This window comes from Balaenoptera musculus, chromosome 4, assembly GCF_009873245.2.
Source record: "Balaenoptera musculus isolate JJ_BM4_2016_0621 chromosome 4, mBalMus1.pri.v3, whole genome shotgun sequence".
Taxonomy (NCBI): Eukaryota; Metazoa; Chordata; class Mammalia; order Artiodactyla; family Balaenopteridae; genus Balaenoptera; species Balaenoptera musculus.
In genome coordinates, this window is record NC_045788.1 from 29,366,916 (window position 1) to 29,387,441 (window position 20,526).

The window sequence follows — 20,526 nt, forward strand, 5'->3', positions numbered from 1 at the left end:
TAAAGTCTTAACAAAAACAAAAAACCCAAGAGCTAGATCTCATTTCCTATGTGAAACAGGAAAATAGTAGAAAGATAAGTGATTATTAAAAATTACCAATTCACCTCTTTTATATATTAATATTATTTTTTTTCACCTGTAAAATGAGAACAGTCTACCTAAGTCACAGTGACTTTAGCAGTTTCAAATTAAAGAAATGTATGTGAAAGAACTCTGCAACTGAGATAATGGTCATAGCTCTCTCCCATATGTAAGAAAACGGAGAAGGAGTTTAAACATATTACATAAAATTAAACCATAATAGAGTTTACCTTTTGGGGCGGGAGCTAGAGAATTCTGACTTGGGATATTTATTCTTTCCCTTGACATCTGAAATACTGGGTTCTCCACTACATCTAGATCCTTCCATTTCAAAAAAAAGGACAAATATACAGAGTATTAGTAAATTGTCTTAGACTAGCAGTATCCTTAAAACCTTGGTTTTCCAACTCAGTAGCTCAACTCTTAATATCTTCATTCCTATTCTTTCAATCAGCCAGCTGTACTCTCTACAATTTCCTAATCTAGTATTTTCTCACTGAAAAGTACCTTCAATTTTTTTGTGCCCAGTCTTTCCCCTGTAGTCATCTAGCCAATTCCTACACTGGCTGAATTTCCTGCTATACCAAGGCAGCTAAGAGCTGCTGGAAAAAAAAATGAACAATAAACAGGTGGTATTAGGGTTAGGGTCACCTTGTATCACTTAGCAACTCTTTTACCTATCACACATCCTCCCTACCCACTCACCTGGATGATCTGTACTACACTGGATCCTCTGCTAGATTTTAAACTCCTTTTACTCCCAGATGACCTACTTCACTTTACAAAGAAAATCAGATGTCATCTTCTATAAATTATCAATTTTCCTACCTTTTTATTCTCTCAATTATCTATATTTTTCCTCAACCTTACTTCCTTTCCGTCTAATGCTAACTCATGTACCTATTTTCTTGATCTCATTTCCTCCCACAGGCCACCAAATTATTCTCTCCATTGTATACAAAATCTTTTCCTATCCATGGATTTCCTTCTTAAACGACGCCCCCCGAAAGCCCTGAATTCTGCCTCTCTCTCCAACTATTTTTCTCCTATCTGAAACACAGCAAAATTCATAACAGCACATAGTTGTTATTAACAATTCTTTATCTACTAGTCTTATTTTAAAATATTTTCAGTCTTGCTCTGTTCTAAGCAATCTTAAGAAATTAATTTTATGAAAGTCACTGACTGCTAAATCCAGCCACATAACTGTTAAATCCATAGATCCCTTTTCATTTCTCCTCTGCTAATTTGGCTCTAACCTATCTTTCTATTTTTATCTGCTGTTTATTCATGCATATTCATGCATATTCTGCTGTTATTCATTTACATTATAAATACCATAAACTACTCTGAGGTCCCAGAGCAATATACTCTGTGTTTTGTCTTGACTTTAACCGCCCTTTCATGGGTTTTTTTTCCTCAACCAAAAATGCTTTTCCTCCTCTAATGTGCTACCAAGCCAATTCCATCATCGCATCGCTTCCTTAATGAACTTTTTCCTACCAGTCCTCATGAGATTCTTTAGAAAAAGAGATCTGAAATTTTTGTATAGTACTAAGCCAGAGCTGGAATTACATCATTAAATTGGAAAAATCTAAATCAAACATGGGGTCATGTTCAAAATTAAAGTTTACCTTTGATTAGTCCATCTGCCTTTTCACTGGTATTGTTCCCTCCAAGTTTCATAGATTCATCGTAAACATTACATTCCTGGATGAAAAGGCATATTTCTTACATAGTACTGCTGTCAGTTTTAAGTAAACTTAAAAATGCATACTATTTTATATTGCTTTACTTTACATAATAAAGACTACTTAAATTGCTACCCTATTCTGGAGCAATGGAAGGAGGTGCATTAAGAGGAAAAATGTACAAATTGATGAAAAATTTTTTCACAGGTATCTCAAAAAAGAAAACTAGTCTGTCTTAACCTTTTCAAAAGGAATACAAAAAAGCAAACCTCAATTATAAATGGCATATTAGTTACTGTGAGAAACATTCACAAAATGGGATTTAGTTTAGAATTAAAAGGAATTCTAAGACTACAAACTTTCAAACCAAGAGTCCCTAATAGATCTTAAATGAGGCTGCCATTGACATCCTTTTTTTCTGGAATTCCCAGAATGGGTAGATGAAATAGTCAGGTTTCAGAATGCCTCCTCCCTTACTCTATCAGGGATTTTCCCTGCCAACTCTGACTTTGTCTTTTTCCCTTCATGTGTTCTCCTTTGTTTCAAAGTGCAACTATGTGTACATGAGCACAAGAACTTCTATAAAAGTAAAATTTTATACTTCTCTGTGAAATATTTTCAACTGAGTCTAGTAGGGCAGGGTTCCTCCAATCTTACTTTTAATTCTCGACTTGATTCTGTAGGTAGGAATGACAAATAAAATTGGGTGTAATTAAATTAATTCTTCCAGTGTAAAAAGAAAGGTAGGGGCTTCCCTGACGGTCCAGTGGTTAAGAATCTGCCTGCCAATGCAGAGGACATGGGTTCGAGCCCTGGTCCAGGAAGATCCTACATGCTGGGGAGCAACTAAGCCCATGCGCCACAGCTTCTGAAGCCTGCGTGCCTAGAGCCCGTGCTCCACAACGAGAAGCCACCGCGATAAGAAGCCCACACGCCAAAAGGAAGAGTAGCCCCGCCGCAACTAGAGAAAGCCTGTGCGCAACAAAAACCCAAAGCAGCCAAAAATTAATAAATAAATAAATTTATAAAAAATAATAATAATAAAATAAAATAAAAAAATAAAAAGAAAGGTAGGTCATATTGTGAAAGGTAGGTCATATTTTGAATCAAAACCTCAGAGTGGTGTTCGGGATTGGTTAGCAGGAGTACAATGTAATTTTTGCCTAGAATTAGGGCCAATAAAGGATATTTTACTTTAGTTTTTAAAAAAATAGAAATTTAAACATCTTACAAAATCTCATTAGTGTTTATGTTTTACTAAAAATGTGGTTGAAAAGAAAATCCATCCTCTTCCAATGGTATGAGTCTAAATAAATTAAAAATCCAAGATGTACCATTTTTAGAGATACGTAACTAGAAGTTATTTAGATAATTAACTTTTTAAAGCATTAGCTTCAAGAAACTGATGCTAAAAATGCCTTTCATGGCTTCCCTGGTGGCTCAGGGGTTAAGAATCTGCCTGCGAATGCAGGGGACATGGGTTCGAGCCCTGGTCCGGGAAGATCCCACATGCTGTGGAGCAACTAATCCCGTGCACCACAACTACTGAGCCTGCACTCTAGAGCCCGCGAGCCACAGCTACTGAAACCCGTGCACCTAGAACCCGTGCTCTGCAACAAGAGAAGCCACTGCAATGAGAAGACCGTACACTGCAACGAAGAGTCAGCCCCTGCTCGGCGCAACTAAAGAAAGCCCGCACGCAGCAACGAAGACCCAATGCAGCCAAAAACAAATAAATAAATAAATAAATTTATTAAAAAGGTCTGTCACTTAAAAAAAAAATGCCTTTCATCATTCTACCCAGTATTCAATAATCAGTACAATCATTTATATTATATTAAATAGTATGCAAAAAATAATTCAAAAGTTTATCTACAAACAAAGGATGTCCTTTACATTATTCATTTCATATTAAATGACTCTTAGTAAGCCTTTTCTTCACAGAGTTCAAAGATATACATATAAAGTCCAACCTGTCAAATCATACTATGCTCCAATCTCATGAAATTTAATAACATTTCACTCTGTAAGCTTGGAATATCCAAATCTATCTGAAATAATGAAATTTCTGTTGCAATAAATGCTTAGCTGGAAATCACATTTTCAGCCTCAATTTCAACTAATATAGCAAACTAAATATCCTAAAACCTTCCTACTACATAACATGTTAAATGCATGGCTGATCTTGGAGAAAAAGGGAAAGCCTTATTGAAAATAGATAATTTTTTAATTGGTAATTGACAATGAAGCTGTAAGTAGTCTTAGGTGCTATTCTTCAGTTTTAATAACTAAATGTAGAAAGAAAAGGACGGAAGTGGAAAGCACTGGACTATTCAGGGTAGGGAACTGAATCTTAGACATTAACAACAGAGTTAAACTCCCACTAAAAGTACAAAGAAGGAAATGCAACTAAGCGCACAAATTAATAAAATAGAATCTTAACAAACAGTTGCAGGAAAGTGATATGCAGCATCTTTGAAAAGTAAAAAATAAGAAGAACAGTAAAGTCCAAAAAATAGATATTTTGCATACACCTTGCACCTAGTTATTTCCTACTTTAAGTTCTTTGGATTTTCAGCTGAGAATGAAGAATAACCGTTTCATTCTTATAACATTTATTTTCCCTACAAAACTAATTCATTATTAATTCTTAGAAACTGAATATACATGTATTATGTGTATATATGCTATATATAAAAATATACACAAATTAAGCATCAAGAATAGTCACCCATTCTCTCATCATTAGGACATAATTATCACTATTAACATTTTGGCACATACAGTAATGTGTGACTACACTTAGACGTATATAAATATGTATTTACAAAATGAAGACTCAAACTCTATACACAGAGGCCTTTTAACTAAAAAAGATCATGAAAGTATTCTTCAAAAATAGTACTTTGTAGTTGCATAATATTAAATTTTATGGTTGTATCATAATTTAACTGTTAACTTATTGACAGGTATTTCTTTTCTGCCTTTAAAATAATGCTGGGGAAATAAACTTGTATTTTTCTCTTTGGAAAAAATGCATTTCTGATAACTTCTTTAGATAGTTTCTTTGAAATGGCATTGTTGAATCAAAGATTATAAACACTTTTAAGGCTTTTGATACACATTACCAAATTGCCTTCAAGAATGTAGCATAAACTTTCACTCTTATCAGCAACACACGAGAAAGGCCATTCATCGTATCTCTAAAAACTGGATATTATCAATTTTTTGGCAATAATTTTTTTAATGACAAAATTAAAAGGTTTTACAATAAACCAGAGACTTTAGAAAAAACACACTAATACTTTACCTTCTTCAGCTGATTTTTCTTAATTCTTTCAATAGGAAGAGATTTGCCATCATGGAAGTTGGTAAGAATCACTGCAATGGCTGTCAGAGTTTTGCCCTTTAAAATGTTTTACAAAGAAAAATGGTCAGATTCTGAAACCCAGTTGACCAGACAACATTCCGAAACTAATTTTTAAATCAAGTAAGAAAATATCAAACAGCATTCAGGGCCACAGAAGTATGCTAATTATTATACTAAATAATATACATATTAATGAAGTTATTTCATTCATTAAGTTAGTAAATGCTTTACCATGCCGTATTATTAGGAGTTATTAAATAATTTTCTGTGTAAATTCCTGTAAGCATCTTTGAGAAATGTCATTTTATTTTTTTAATCCTTTTTTAATTGAGGTATAATTTTCGTACAACAAAATTCACAGACTTAAAGTGTATGGTTTGATAGGTTTGAGAACTGATACACTGGTGTAACCACCACACAATTAAGATACAGAAAAATTTTATCACCAAGAAGTTGCCCTGTATTCCTCTGCAGTCCATATCCCCACCTCTGTACCAGACAACGGCTGATTTGTCTCTATCACTATATATTAATTTTGCCTGCCTTTGAACTTGATATAAATGGAATTACTCAATGTACTCTTCTTTGTTTAGTTTCTTCTGCTCAATACAATTTTAGGCCCAGTCCTGATTCAGAGCATGTGGTGACCTGAGCTGGTGTTAAGTTGTTCCTTAAGAAGAATGGAGTAATATAAAGAAATGCTTATTAGCAATTCATTGTTTTTTTATTGCTGAGTAATATTCCATCATATATGCATACATGGCACACTTATTTGTGCACTCACCTGTTGGTGGACATTTAGATTGTTTCCAGTTTTTGACTACTATGAATTAAGCTGGAGCAGCTAGCAGTACAAGTGTATAAGTTTTCCATAAACGTATGTTTTTAAGGAAATGTCACTTTATTGAATGACTGCCATTTAAATGTCACATTTAACCCTGAACTAATAACTTTATCACAAAACTACAACTACTTGCTTGCCATGTAATTCAGAGCTAACTTAAAATGATTAGTAATCCCAGTATGGACATAAGATAATTACTTTATTAAATTTCATTTAAAGATATTTCCAAGACTTAAAGACTATATACCTTACCAATAAAGCATACAGGACAAGATATTTCTTGTGCAGTTTTTAAAAACAGAAACATGAAAATTTTCATTATTTTCCATAGCTGAATTTATAATTACCAACATAGAAATAAACCTCTTTCAAGTTGAAAGCATTGTGAAGCAGCAGTTTTCAAAGTGTGGTCCACAGGTCCTAGGAGCTCCCCAGGACCCTTTCAGGAGTATGTGCAGTCAAAACTGTTTTAATAATTCTACTAAGACCTTACTTGTGTTGATATCTGTAGTAATTCCACAAAAAGCAATGGTGGGTAAAACTACTGCTGCCTTAGCATGACACAAAGCAGTTGGCACTACATTATATTAGTGGTCACTGTATTTTTAACCGCCACATCCAGTTAAGAAAAAAAAAAAAAAGACAAACCAAAGAAACAGGTTCACTTTAAGAATGCTCTTTAAGAATGTTCTTGAGGGACTTCCCTGGTGGCGCAGTGGATAAGACTCCGCACTCCCAATGCTAGGGGCTGGCTTCAATTCCTGGTCAGGGAACTAGATCGCACATGCGTGCCGCAACTAAGAGTTCACATGCCACAATCAAGGAGTCTGCCTGCTGCAACTAAGGAGCCCACCTGCTGCAACTAAGGAGCCCACGTGCTGCAACTAAGGAGCCCACGTGCTGCAACTAAGGAGCCTGCCTGCCACAACTAAGGCGTCCACGTGCTGCAACTAAGGAGCCGGCGCTTCGCAACTAAGAAGCCCGCAAAAAGAATGTTCTTGATAAAGCAGTACACATTCATTTTACCAAATCTCACCTCTTAAGTACACACGTTTTAAATATTCTGTGTAACAAGATGGGAAGTACACAAAATACTTCTTTTGCATACCAAAATATGAAGGTTATCTAGAGAAAAATCACTTGTGAGACTGAATTACAAGCTGAACTAGCTACCATGCATCGTCACTTTCAAGTACCACCATTTAACTTGAAAGAATGACTGATAACTAGTTATTCATGACTGAGTGGCACACATTTTCTTGAAAAAATGAATAAAATGAGCCTATCAACTCCAAAGGAAACAACTGACAGTGTTTGTTGTTAATGATAAAATTTGAGCTTTCAAGCAAAAATTATGTTAGAAAACTTGTATCCAACACTATGAGTAGAAAAGCTTCCCAAATATAAATGCCTTTCTAATAAGATCAGCAGTAGTATCAATGAATGTAAATTTTTTTACATTGTATAATGAAATGCATCAACATTTGGCAGATCTGTGTAACTCAGTGAACCAATATATTCCAAATGAGCAATACCTAATGTTCCAAAATCATGCATGGGTAAAATATCCATTCAACGTGCAAGCTACACCAATGGATTTTAATGGAACAAAGTATAAAAAGTTCATTGATATGATTTTTTAAGTTCCACATTATAGGAACTTTCCTGGCAGTCCAGGGGTTACGACTCTGTGTTCCCAATGCAGGGAGCACTGGTTTGATCCCCAGTCAGGGAGCTAAGATCCCTCATGGTGCAGCCAAAAAAAAAAAGTTCCACATTATAATTATTAACCTTTAATAAACTAATATTTGCTTAATTTTCTTGTAGCAAAGAAAATCTAGTTATCTAAAAAGGCTTTTAAAATACTCCCTTTCAAATACATATCTGCGTGAGGACTAATTTTCTTTGTATTCTTCAACAAAAACAACGTATCACACAGAATGAATGAAAGAACAGATATGAGAATTCAGCTGTCAATTATTAGGCCAGACATTAAAGAGACTTGCAAAAATGTAAAACAGTGCCAGTCTTCTCATCAAAATTGCTTTTGTCTTGGAGTTCTTTTCATTGAAAAATACGCTATTTCTGTTAACAGATAATGAGTTTTTTAACTGTTATTTTAAAAATAATAAAAAATTTTAGTATCTAGTACCATAAATATTAATAGATATAGTAATAGAGATAACCCACAAAGACAAACACTCTTCGGGATGCTCAATAATTTTTAAGAACATAAAGGGTTGCTGAGACCAAAAAGTATAAAAACTGCTGGTGTAAGGAATCATATATTTTCTTTAAGAAAACCCATGAAAGCTACCCTGAATTTCAAAAGAAAATTGAAAAACACATGTTTATATCATTACTGCCAATTATTTTAATTGTACCTTAGGCAAACAAGCCAAAAGAAAAGAAAAGAAAAAAAAAAACCTCAGCATTATTTTAAGTGAAAACCACAGGAAAAATTATGTTCTACACTCACAGTGATATCTAGTCCCAAACTGGCACCAACATATTCCCATCTCTATCTACTTCAAAATTACTTCATATAAAATCTTAGTTACACAATAAAATGTTATTAACTCAAGGAAAAATATAATTACCAAACCCATATCATCAGCTAAAATTCCTCCATGAACATTTTCTGGTCGGTCCTTTTCAGAAAAATTTGTTATTGTGTTATAGTATAAGTCACTTCGCTGTTCCCAGAATGGTGGAAGTTCTTTACTGTTTTCCCGTGAAACCATCCAAGCTAGAGCTTGTTTTTGATGTGGAAGCAATGGTGTTTCAATAGCCTATAAATAAAAGAAATGTCATAAACAGAAATACAATAAGCCCTTTCTTTTACCCCATGCAGAATCTGGAAAAGTTGACCTTGTGATGAAAGATGTATAGATTAATACCGTATTTTAAAATTCCAAATAGTTTAAATAGAAAATACTGGCTCAGTACCTCAGCTGGTTCCATCTCCTGAGTTTTATCATCTTCCTTTAAATCTTCAAACAGTTTGTCAAACTCTGTCTTAAGCTACAACAAATAGCAACAAGAAACATTATGAAACAAACCAATTAAAATAATAATTGCACTTAATTCAGAGATTTCAGGTCATTTAATTAACTAAGAGTCGAATACCAAAAGGTACATAAAATAAATTAATTCTTTGAGATACTACACTGCTCAATAATGGCAGAATAAATAGATCCTTTAGGTAACTGTTACAGTCTAAAGAATACAGGATAGAGTTTTAAGTCCTGGGTTTCAGTCACAGCTCTGTCACAAAAAAATCTTTATATAACTTTGGGCAAGACACTTAACCTATATGGCCCTGTATCTTATTACTGCAAAACAAATGGGATGAACTAGATTTAGAGTGTCTCTAAGGTTCCTTCTGCCATTGAAATTCTGTGATTCTATTAGCTGTATTGAAACCATTTTGACAGATCCTACCAAGTATATTTGACTTTTTCAAGTAAATGACATTTCATTGATTATTACTGCAATCAGAAATTTGCTATGTGTTACAAAATATTAGGATAATTTCAATCTTATGCTAATCTTTAGTTGGTTCTTTAAATTGATCTAGTCCAATCGTACAGTAACATATATATAATTACTTTTGTAAATTAGCAAATAAATACATATCAACAGCCCAGAAGAAATCAGGCCAAATCTAAAAAGTGAGGAAAGGTAATCTGGGGTTTACCCACCAGACACAAGCTCAAGAGCTTCCCTGGTGGCGCAGTTGTTAAGAATCTGCCTGCCAATGCAGGGGACATGGGTTCAAGCCCTGGTCTGGGAGGATACCACACGCCGTGGAGCAGTTGGGCCTTTGTGCCACAGATACTGAGACTGTGCTCTAGAGCCCGCGAACCACGACTACTGAGCCTGCGTGCCTGGAGCCCGCGCTCCACAACAAAGGGAAGCCACTGCAATGAGAATCCTGCGCACCGCATAGAAGACTAGCCCCTGCTTGCCTCAACTAGAGCAAGCCTGCGCGCAACAACGAAGACCCAACGCAGCCAAAAATAAAATTAATTAAAAAAAAAAAAAGAATGACAGACACAGGCTCAAGCCCTTCTAGCAATGAGCAGGGAAAATACAGTAACTACAATTAGAATATAAAAAGGCTAACACTGATGAGTAGAGACAAAAAAAATTTTGATGTAATTGGTAAGATTGATCTGCATTAATTTACTTTATACCCTTTTTTCCACAAACTAACCCAGCATAACAGTATCCTGGATCACAAAGCAGACAAAGTAAGAAATAGACTAAGGCCAGAGATTCGGAACTAGTTTTATTTTTTTTAATTAATTTATTTATTTATTTTTGGCTGTGTTGGGTCTTCGTTTCTGTGCGAGGGCTTTCCCTAGTTGCGGCAAGCGGGGGCCACTCTTCATCGCGGTGCGCGGGCCTCTCACCATCGCGGCCTCTCTTGTTGCACAGCACAGGCTCCAGACGCGCAGGCTCAGTAGTTGTGGCTCACGGGCCTAGTTGCTCCGTGGCGTGTGGGATCTTCCCAGACCAGGGCTCGAACCCGTGTCCCCTGCATTGGCAGGCAGATTCTCAACCACTGCGCCACCAGGGAAGCCCCCGGAACTAGTTTTTTTAGCACTGCATTTGCAACCTTCCTGAAAGGAGTAAGTTTCAAGCTTCAACTTTTTAAAAATTATGGCTATTTTAAAAATTTCAAATAATACAAAAACATCAAAACAGAGTAGAACATCACAGGTGTATACAGCAAGGTGTGTGTTTCAATGTATATATGAATGTATGTATGTGGATATATTCCTTATCACTGCTTTCTTTCTACATAAATATTTGCAATATATTTTATTTATTCTACATGTTCCATAACAATATAAACACCACTAATACTAGCAGATGCATATTTATCTTATATTTTTAAACATCAACCTTCAGCATTTAAAATTCACTATTCACTTTTAGTTATGAAATAAGAGAAGTGCACCTGTTCAGTTGTCATCTGTACTGCAGCATGAACTGGCATACTATAGCTTGGTCCCGCTCTTCCAGAGCCCCAACCACTTTCCAAACTGAATCCTAAAGCTATAATTTACAAAATGAAAAGAATAAAATCACCAAATGAAATAAATTATCTTTTAGTAAATAGCTTTTAAAGCTTGTCTAATAAGCTGAATTAAAAATTCCCTTAATATGTGTTTTAAAAATTTTAAAACTAAATCTGCTAGGTTATTCAAAAAATACATTAAAAGAATTCCACATTATTTAAACAAACTTTTAAAAAGCATTCCTTTTCATTCTCTATTGGGAGATTCTTTTTGTCTGTAACTTATTAAAGAGAATGTTTAAAATCAGGGATTTCCAGATATTATCACTGGGGGAAGTTAGGGGAGGGACCTCCTTGTACATTCTTCTGTGTATGTGTGCAACCTCCTATGAATCTATAGTTATTTCAAAATAAAGAGAAAAAAAATTCAAGGATTTCCTTAAAAAGATTACTAAAAAAAGAACTTGGAGCCTTCAGCAATAATTAATTTAGCCACCCAAACTCAAGGTATTACTTAAGAGAATAAATGTTTTACAATTCCAGCATCTTAACAATATCAGAATAATAGTAGGTTAAACCCTGAACTTACTTTTTGGTGCAGGACCCAATTTAAATCCATGTTTCTTCAACTGATCTAAAACTGCTTTTCTATTTTCTTCTTTTCCCCAAAAAGTCATATGCAAAGGCATGGTAAAAGCATTGTTTGCACCAAAAGGAACTACCCTATTATAATTAAGAAGGAAAAAAAAATGAGAAATTAGAAGTGTTATTTTTTTACATTTAAGTTTCATTAAAAATCTTGTTAAATAACTGCCACATTCAAATTCTGCATGCAAGTAAAATAGAAAGGAACTAACTGAGCAGACTAGAAAGAAAAAGGACACGGACTAGGACCAACAATAATGAGAAGAAACGGCAGTTTTTAGGACCAGAATTCCAGAAGAAACTCAGGTGAGATAAAAGTGTTTAAATACATAGTTAGCCTATTATGAAGATCATAAGATAAGTAAAATAGCAAGTTTAATTCAGAAGGCAGAGCTTCCACTAACAGAACCACTGAGTGTAGCAACCCATTCTGGGAGAATGGGGAAGGATTTCCAAGAACTATTTCTGATCCAGGATTCACTGAAAGTTTACTCTCAATATCTGAAAAACTTGATGAACTGAGAAAGGAGAAAACAAGTAAATAAGTGAGAAGACACTGCTAAGTATTTATCTTCCAAACTCACCTTTTAATATCCTAAACAACCTATACTAAAATTGAGGTCACAGACACAAACGCATAAAAGAGAAAATGTAACCAAAGAGACTGGGAGTTTTAAAAAAGGAACAGGTAGTAGAACTAAGAAGGTATATGCCTAGATAATGCAACAGCTGCTACATATCTCCAATCAAATGATGTCATGTGGAAATGAGTATCCTGCATTACCAGATCTTCCATTTATCAAGAGAAATATTTATAAATAATTTTTTATAATTAGGGAAAAATTAATATGCATAAAATGTAGAATGTCCAGATATTCGAATATTGGAAATAACTGAAAAAAAAATTAAACTCTGTGTAGGCAAAACCAAACTCATCTACATCTGATCACATTCTATCAGCTTACAATCTGATTTAAACAAACACTTCCAAATTTGTCAAATCAATGCACTAAAAGGCTTTTTAAAAAGGCTTTTTTCTTAAAAGATGGTGTGGACTTTCTAATATTTGAACCAAAGTCTATTTTTCTCCATGGTAATAATTTACCAGGAAAGTGAGGGAATAGCTATTTGATGGCTAGGGTAGTGCAGGCAGATGAAAGAAGAATTAAAGACATTTACTGAATGCATACTAAAGGTATAGCGACAAAAGTTGTCAGGGCAACTTTACATACCCTTACATTCAAAGATCACTACAACTCACAATTATTAAAACTGAACTCCAAAAGTGCATTACCCTTCAACTTGAGCCAATTTGTTGTCCATGATATAGGCCAAGGCAGCTGCAAGATCTTTCTTTATATGGCCGACCTGATTTCCATTCACATTGTTTACTTTAATTGCATTCTTATCATAAGGGTTATCGGGCTCTCGTTGTAATGCAACCATTTCATTATTATTAACCTAATAAAAATAATAAACAGATATTATTATAAATAATAAACATATAATGATACCTTTCTTCATACTTTATCTGGGATTTCCATTCATTTTTTAATGCTTACTGAATAACACCACATATAAGAAATGCACATTTTCTTGGACTCATATTTCTATAGAAATATTAAAGAACATATTTTATAATAATTCTTTTACAATATTTTCCTAATTTACATTCATTGGAAGTTAACAAATCCTTGATATATAAAAGATACAATCAAAACTAACAGATACACATTATCTAAAATTATTCAACATTATAACTTCGAAAACAGGTAATCTCTTGAGTGCTTACTATGTGCCACACATTGTTCTAAGTACATTACATAGACTGACTTTTAAAACTGTCACAACCCTTTTGGTAGGTGTTATCATTATCTCCATTTTACAGATGAAGACACTAAAGCACAGAAAAGTTAAGTAACTTGCCCAAGGTCATAAAGTTAATAAGTAGCAGAGCTAGGATCTGAATCCAGGCAGGCCAGCTCCTAAGCCTAAATTCTCCAGAATGTGTTAGTTTCAGGTGTACAGCACAGTGATTCAGTTATACACGTATATAAATACATACACATATACATATATACACATATAATTTATAAATATATATAAAATCTATTCTTTTTCAGATTCTTTTCACTTATAGGTTATTACAAAATATTGCGTATAGTTTCCTGTTCTATACAGTAGGTCCTTCTTGGTTATCCATCCCCCCGTTTCCCCTTTGGTAACTGTAAGTTTGTTTTCTATGTCTGTGGATCTATTTCTGTTTTGTAAATAAGTTCATTTGTATCATTTTTTTTAGGTTCCACATATAAGTGATATCATACGATATTTGTCTTTCTCTGTCTGGCTTACTTCACTTAGTATGATAATCTTTAGGTCCATCCATGTTGCTGCAAAGGGCATTATCTCATTCTTTTCTACGGCTGAGTAATATTCCATTGTATAGATTACCACATCTTCTTTATCCATCCATCTGTTGATGGACACTTAGGTTGCTTCCATGTCTTGGCTATTGTAAATAGTGCTGCAGTAAACATTGGTGTGCACAGATCTTTTCGAATTACAGTTTTCTCTGGATATATGCCCAGGAGTGGGACTGCAGGATCATATGATTTAGAGTTGCTATATTACTTAAAACGTCTACTTTTCAACAACAAGAGAGACATGCAAAGAAACGAGAAAGTACAGCTCACACAAAGGAATAAAGCTATCAATCATCTACCCATAAGGAAGCACAAATGCTTGACCTACTAGAAAAAAACTTAAGTTTTAATTTTAAATATGTTCAAAGATCTAAAGCAAACCATGTCTGCAGAACTAAAGGAAAGCATGAGAACTATGTCTCGCCAAATAGAAATTCTGGAGTCAAAATTTACATAGTTAACTAAAGTCTAAGATTCACTAGAGAGGCTCAAACAGCAGATATGAGCAGGTAGAAGAAAGAATCAATGAAGTTGATGACAGGTCAACTGAGACTATAACGTCTGAGGAACAGTTATAGTTTGAGGAACAGAAAGAAACAAGAATGAAGAAAGATGAACAGATCCTGCGGGATAACAGCAAGCATACCAACACACACATGATGAGAGTCTCAGAAGGAGAGGAGAAAAAGAGGTAGAGAGAATATTTGAAGAAATAATAGCCAAAAACTTCCTAAATTTGATGAAAAAACATTAATCTACATATTTAAGAAGCTCAACAAACTCCAAGTAAAAAATATTCACAGACATTCAAACCCAGACACATCAAAATCAAACTGTGGAAAGAACACTGAAAGCAACTGAGAGAAACAACTCATTACATGCAGGGGATCCTCAATAAGATTAACATCTGATTTTTCACCAGAAACCATGGAGACCAGAATACAGTGGGACAACTTCTCAAAGTGCTAAAAGAAAAAAATTCAACCAAGAATTCTGTAACTGGCAAAACTATCCTTCAAAAATAAAGAAGAAATTAAGAAATTCCCAGATAAACAAAAACTGACAGAATCCATCACTAGCTGACCTACTCTACAAGAAATATTAAAAGAAGACCTTCAGGCTGAAATCAAAGGCACTAGACAGTAACTTGAACCTACATGAAGAAATAAAAAGCACAGGTAAAGGTGATTACACAGGTAAATATAAAAGACAATATGAAATTTTTTGGTTGTAACTTTTCCCTCCTATCTGATTTAAAAGGACATAATCATTATAAACCTGTACTGATGAACATACAATGTATATAAAGAATTTGTATGATAACAGCATAAAGGAGTAGGAAGGAAGACAACGGAACTATCTCAAAGCAAGGTTTTTATAAACAATTGAAATTAAGTTGCCATAAATCCAAACTAGATTCTTATGAATTAAGATGTTAGTAATTCCCAAGGGCAACTACTAAGAAAACAACTCAAAATATATAATAAAGAAACAACCAGGGAACTACTATGGTACACTAGGAAATATTTAACGCAAAAGAAGGAGGAAATGAAGGCCAGACCCAAGGGCCACATATTTTATGATTCCATTTACATGAAATGTCTAGAGTAAGTGAATCCATAGAAACAGAACATAAATTGATGAATGCCATGGGCTAAGGGGAGAGAGTAATATGGAGTGATTACTAATGGGTACAGGGTTTTGGGAATGATGAAAATGTTTTGGAATCAGACAGTGCAGATGGTTTTACAACCTTGTGAATATCTAAAAACCACTGAATTGTACACTTAAAAATGATAAAATTTATGGTACGTGAATTACCTAAATTTTTTTAACTGCCTGAAAAATACACAGGAAAGCTGCTTTAAACCTCTCCCAGCATCTGTTTACTGACTCAAGAGACTACAGCCTGACCAACCAGATTATCAGACAAATATTCCTCTCTAATAATTCTAATATTTCTCTCTAATAATTCCTCTTTGAAGATATCCTGTGAGGCATAGCTCTGTTCTCTACTAGACCATCTCCCCCATGCCAATGCTTATAGCATGATCTTCTTTAAACCAGATATGCAAATTCCAGAAAATATATAACCAAAAAAAGTAGGGCAAAATGTGGAGACTATAAAAACAAAGAAAACGTGATCCAAGCACACGACAAAAAAGGATATATTAGTAAAACAAGATTAAGATGACAACAAAAAGACAGAAATAGGACTAATTATAACAATACTTTTAGAATAGAATGGAAAAGAAATAATCTACTTTATTATAAAATAAAGATTTTCATGGGTCAAGAAATAAAAAATGTAAACATAAGCAAATTGAAAACATTTTAAAAAAGTTAAAAATGAATAATGCCAATACTATATAACAAATCATAGGAGATACAGCCAATGTCGTACTTTGAAGAACGTTTAAAAGATTAAAATCTTTTATTATTAACATTAAAATTAAGTGTTCGAATCAAGAATCCAAAAATAAAATAAAATAAAATGGACCTAAGGAAAATAGGATAACAGAATGTAAAAGAGAAATCAATGACCAAAGAAAGATGATAGATTGTTGTTCTGGGAGGAACCAAGACGGTGGAGTAGAAGGACGTGCTCTCACTCCCTCTTGTGAGAACACCAGAATCACAACTAGCTGCTGGACAATCATCGAGAGGAAGACACTGGAACTCACCAAAAAAGACACCCCACATCCAAAGACAAAGGAGAAGCCACAAGGAGATGGTAGGAGGGGCACAATCACAGTAAAATCAAATCCCATAACTGCTGGGTGGGTGACTCACAGACTGGCGAACACTTATACCACAGAAGTCCACCCACTGGAGTGAAGGTTCTGAGCCCCCCATCAGGCTTCCCAAACAGGGGGTCCAGCAATGGGAGGAGGAATTCTTAGAGAATCAGACTTTGAAGCCTAGTGGGATTTGATAGCAGGACTTCGACAGGACTAGGCGAAACAGAGACTCCACTCTTGGAGGGAACACACAAAGTAGTGTGTGCATCGGGACCCAGGGGAAGGAGCAGTGACCCCAGGGGAGACTGAACCAGACCTACTTGCTAGTGTTGGAGGGTCTCCTGCAGAGGCGGGGGGTGGCTATGGCTCACCGTGGGGACAAGGACACTGGCAGCAGAAGTTCTGGGAAGTACTCCTTGGCGTGAGCCCTCCCAGAGTCTGTCATTAGCACCACCAAAGAGCCCAGGTAGGTTCCAGTGTTGGGTTGCCTCAGGCCATATGACCAACAGGGAGGGAACCCAGCCCCACCCATCAACAGTCAAGTGGATTAAAGTTTTACTGAGCTCTGCCTACCAGAGCAACAGTCAGCTCTACCCACCACCAGTCCCTCCCATCAAGCCTCTTAGATAGCCTCATCCACCAGAGAGCAGACAGCAGAAGCAAGAAGAACTACAGTCCTGCAGCCTGTGGCACAAAAACCACATTCACAGAAAGATGAAAAGGCAGAGGGCTATATACCAGATGAAGGAACAAGATAAAACCCCAGGAAAACAACTAAATGAAGTGGAGATAGGCAACCTTCCAGAAAAAGAATTCAGAATAATGAGAGTGAAGATGATCCAGGACCTCAGAAAAAGAATGGAGGCAAAGATCGAGAAGATGCAAGAAATGTTTAACAAAGACCTAGAAGAATTAAAGAACAAACAAACAGAGATGAACAATACAATAACTGAAATGAAAACTACACTAGAAGGAATCAACAGCAGAATAACTGAGGCAGAAGAACAGATAAGTGACCTGGAAGACAGAATGGTGGAATTCACTGCTGCGGAACAGACTAAAGAAAAAAGAATGGAAAGAAATGAAGACAGACTAAGAGACCTCTGGGACAACATTAAACACAACAACATTCGCATTATAGGGGTCCCAGAAGGAGAAGAGAGAGAGAAAGGAGACCAGAGAAAATATGTGAAGAGATTATAGTCGAAAACTTCCCTAACATGGGACAGGAAATAACCACCCAAGTCCAGGAAGTGCAGCAAGTCCCATACAGGATAAACCCAAGGAGAAACACGCTGAGACACAGAGTAATCAAATTGGCAAAAATTAAAGACAAAGAAAAATTATTGAAAGCAGCAAGGGAAAAATGACAAATAACATACAAGGGAACTCCCATAAGGTTAACAGCTGATTTCTCAGCAGAAACTGTACAAGCCAGAAGGGAGTGGCATGATATACCTAAAGTGATGAAAGGGAAGAACCTACAACCAAGATTACTCTACCCGGCAAGGATCTCATTCAGATTCGATGGAGGAATCAAAAGCTTTACAGACAAGCAAAAGCTAAGAGAATTCAGCACCACCAAACCAGCTCTACAACAAACGCTAAAGGAACTTCTCTAGGCAGAAAACACAAGAGAAGAAAAGGACCTACAAAAACAAACCCAATTACCCTACAAAAACAAAAACAATTAAGAAAATGGTCATAGGAACATACATATCAATAATTACCTTAAATGTGAATGGATTAAATGCTCCAACCAAAAGACATTCAGGCTTGCTGAATGGATACAAAAACAAGACCCATATACATACTGTCTACAAGAGACCCACTTCAGACCTAGGGACACATACAGACTGAAAGTGAGAGGATGGAGATGGAGGAAGATATTCCACGCAAATGGAAATCAAAAGAAAGCTGGAGTAGCAATACTCATATCAAATAGACTTTAAAATAAAGAATGCTACAAGAGACAATGAAGGACACTACATAATGATCAAGAAATCAATCCAAGAAGAAGATATAACAATTATAAATATATATGCACCCAACATAGGAGCACCTCAATACATAAGGCAACTGCTAACAGCTATAAAAGAGGAAATCGACAGTAACACAATAATAGTGGGGGACTTTAACACCTCACTTACACCAGTGGACAGATCATCCAAAATGAAAATAAATTAGGAAACAGAAGCTTTAAATGACACAATAGACCAGATAGATTTAATTGATATTTATAGGACATTCCATCCAAAAACAGCAGATTACACTTTCTTCTCAAGTGCGCATGGAACGTTCTCCAGGATAGATCACATCTTGGGTCACAAATCAAGCCTCAGTAAATTTAAGAAAACTGAAATCATATCAAGCATCTTTTCTGACCACAACACTATGAGATTAGAAATCAATTACAGGGAAAAAAACGTAAAAAACACAAACACATGGAAGCTAACTAATACATTACTAAATAACCAAGAGATCACTGAAGAAATCAAAGAGGAAATCAAAAAATACCTAGAGACAAATGACAATGAAAACACGACGATCCAAAACCTAAGGTATGCAGCAAAAGCAGTTCTAAGAGGGAAGTTTACAGCTATATGAGCCTACCTCGAGAAAGAAAAAAAAATCTCAAATATACAATCTAACCTTACACCTAAAGGAACTAGAGAAAGAAGAACAAACAAAACCCAAAGTTAGCAGAAGGAAAGAAATCATAAAGATCAGAGCAGAAATAAATGAAATAGAAACAAAGAAAACAATAGCAAAGATCAATAAAACTAAAAGCTGGTTCTCTGAGAAGATAAACAAAATTGATAAACTATTAGCCAGACTCATCAAGAAAAAGAGGGAGGACTCAAATCAATAAAATTAGAAATGAAAAAGGAGAAGTTAAAACAGGCACCGCAGAAATACAAAGCATCCTAAGAGACTACTACAAGCAACTCTATGCCAATAAATTGGACAACCTGGAAGAAATGGACAAATTCTTAGAAAGGTATAACCTTCCAAGACTGAACCAGGAAGAAATAGAAACTATGAACAGACCAATCACAAGTAATGAAATTGAAACTGTGATTAAAAATCTTCCAACAAACAAAAGTCCAGGACCAGATGGCTTCACAGGTGAATTCTATCAAACATTTAGAGAAGAGCTAACACCCATCCTTCTCAAACTCTTCCAAAAAATTGCAGAGGAAGGAACACTCCCAAACTCATTCTATGAGGCCACCATCACCCTGATACCAAAACCAGACAACGATACTACAAAAAAAGAAAATTACAGACCAATATAACTCATGAATATAGATGCAAAAAATCCTCAACAAAATACTAGCAAACAGAATCCAACAACACATTAAAAGGATCATACACCATGATCAAGTGGGATTTATCCCAGGGATGCAAGGATTCTTCAATATACGCAAATCAATCAATGTGATACACCATATTAACAAAGTGAAGAATAAAAACCATATGATCATCTCAATAGATGCAGAAAAAGCTTTTGACAAAATTCAACACCCATTTATGATAAAAACTCTCCAGAAAGTGGGCATAGAGGGAACCTACCTCAACATAATAAAGGCCATATACGACAAACCCACAGCAAACATCATTCTCAATGGTGAAAAACTGAAAGCATTTCCTCTAAGATCAGGAACAAGACTAGGATGTCCACTCTCACCACTATTACTC

General features: G+C 35.2%; 1 protein-coding gene across 2 annotated transcripts in view; it reads right to left on the bottom strand.

Annotated features, from left to right (window-relative positions):
• The window catches only part of HLTF (helicase like transcription factor), a 69,186-nt gene that overhangs the window by 41,395 nt on the left and 7,265 nt on the right, over positions 1 to 20,526 (bottom strand). For both annotated transcript variants that reach the window (XM_036850311.1, XM_036850310.1), the window contains exons 3-10: positions 12,955 to 13,121; positions 11,605 to 11,738; positions 10,956 to 11,053; positions 8,936 to 9,010; positions 8,587 to 8,778; positions 5,083 to 5,178; positions 1,716 to 1,791; positions 312 to 402 (exon numbers count right to left, since the gene is read on the bottom strand). In XM_036850311.1, coding sequence (XP_036706206.1) covers positions 312 to 402; positions 1,716 to 1,791; positions 5,083 to 5,178; positions 8,587 to 8,778; positions 8,936 to 9,010; positions 10,956 to 11,053; positions 11,605 to 11,738; positions 12,955 to 13,121 — 929 coding nt within the window. The remainder of the gene's footprint in view (positions 1 to 311; positions 403 to 1,715; positions 1,792 to 5,082; positions 5,179 to 8,586; positions 8,779 to 8,935; positions 9,011 to 10,955; positions 11,054 to 11,604; positions 11,739 to 12,954; positions 13,122 to 20,526) is intronic.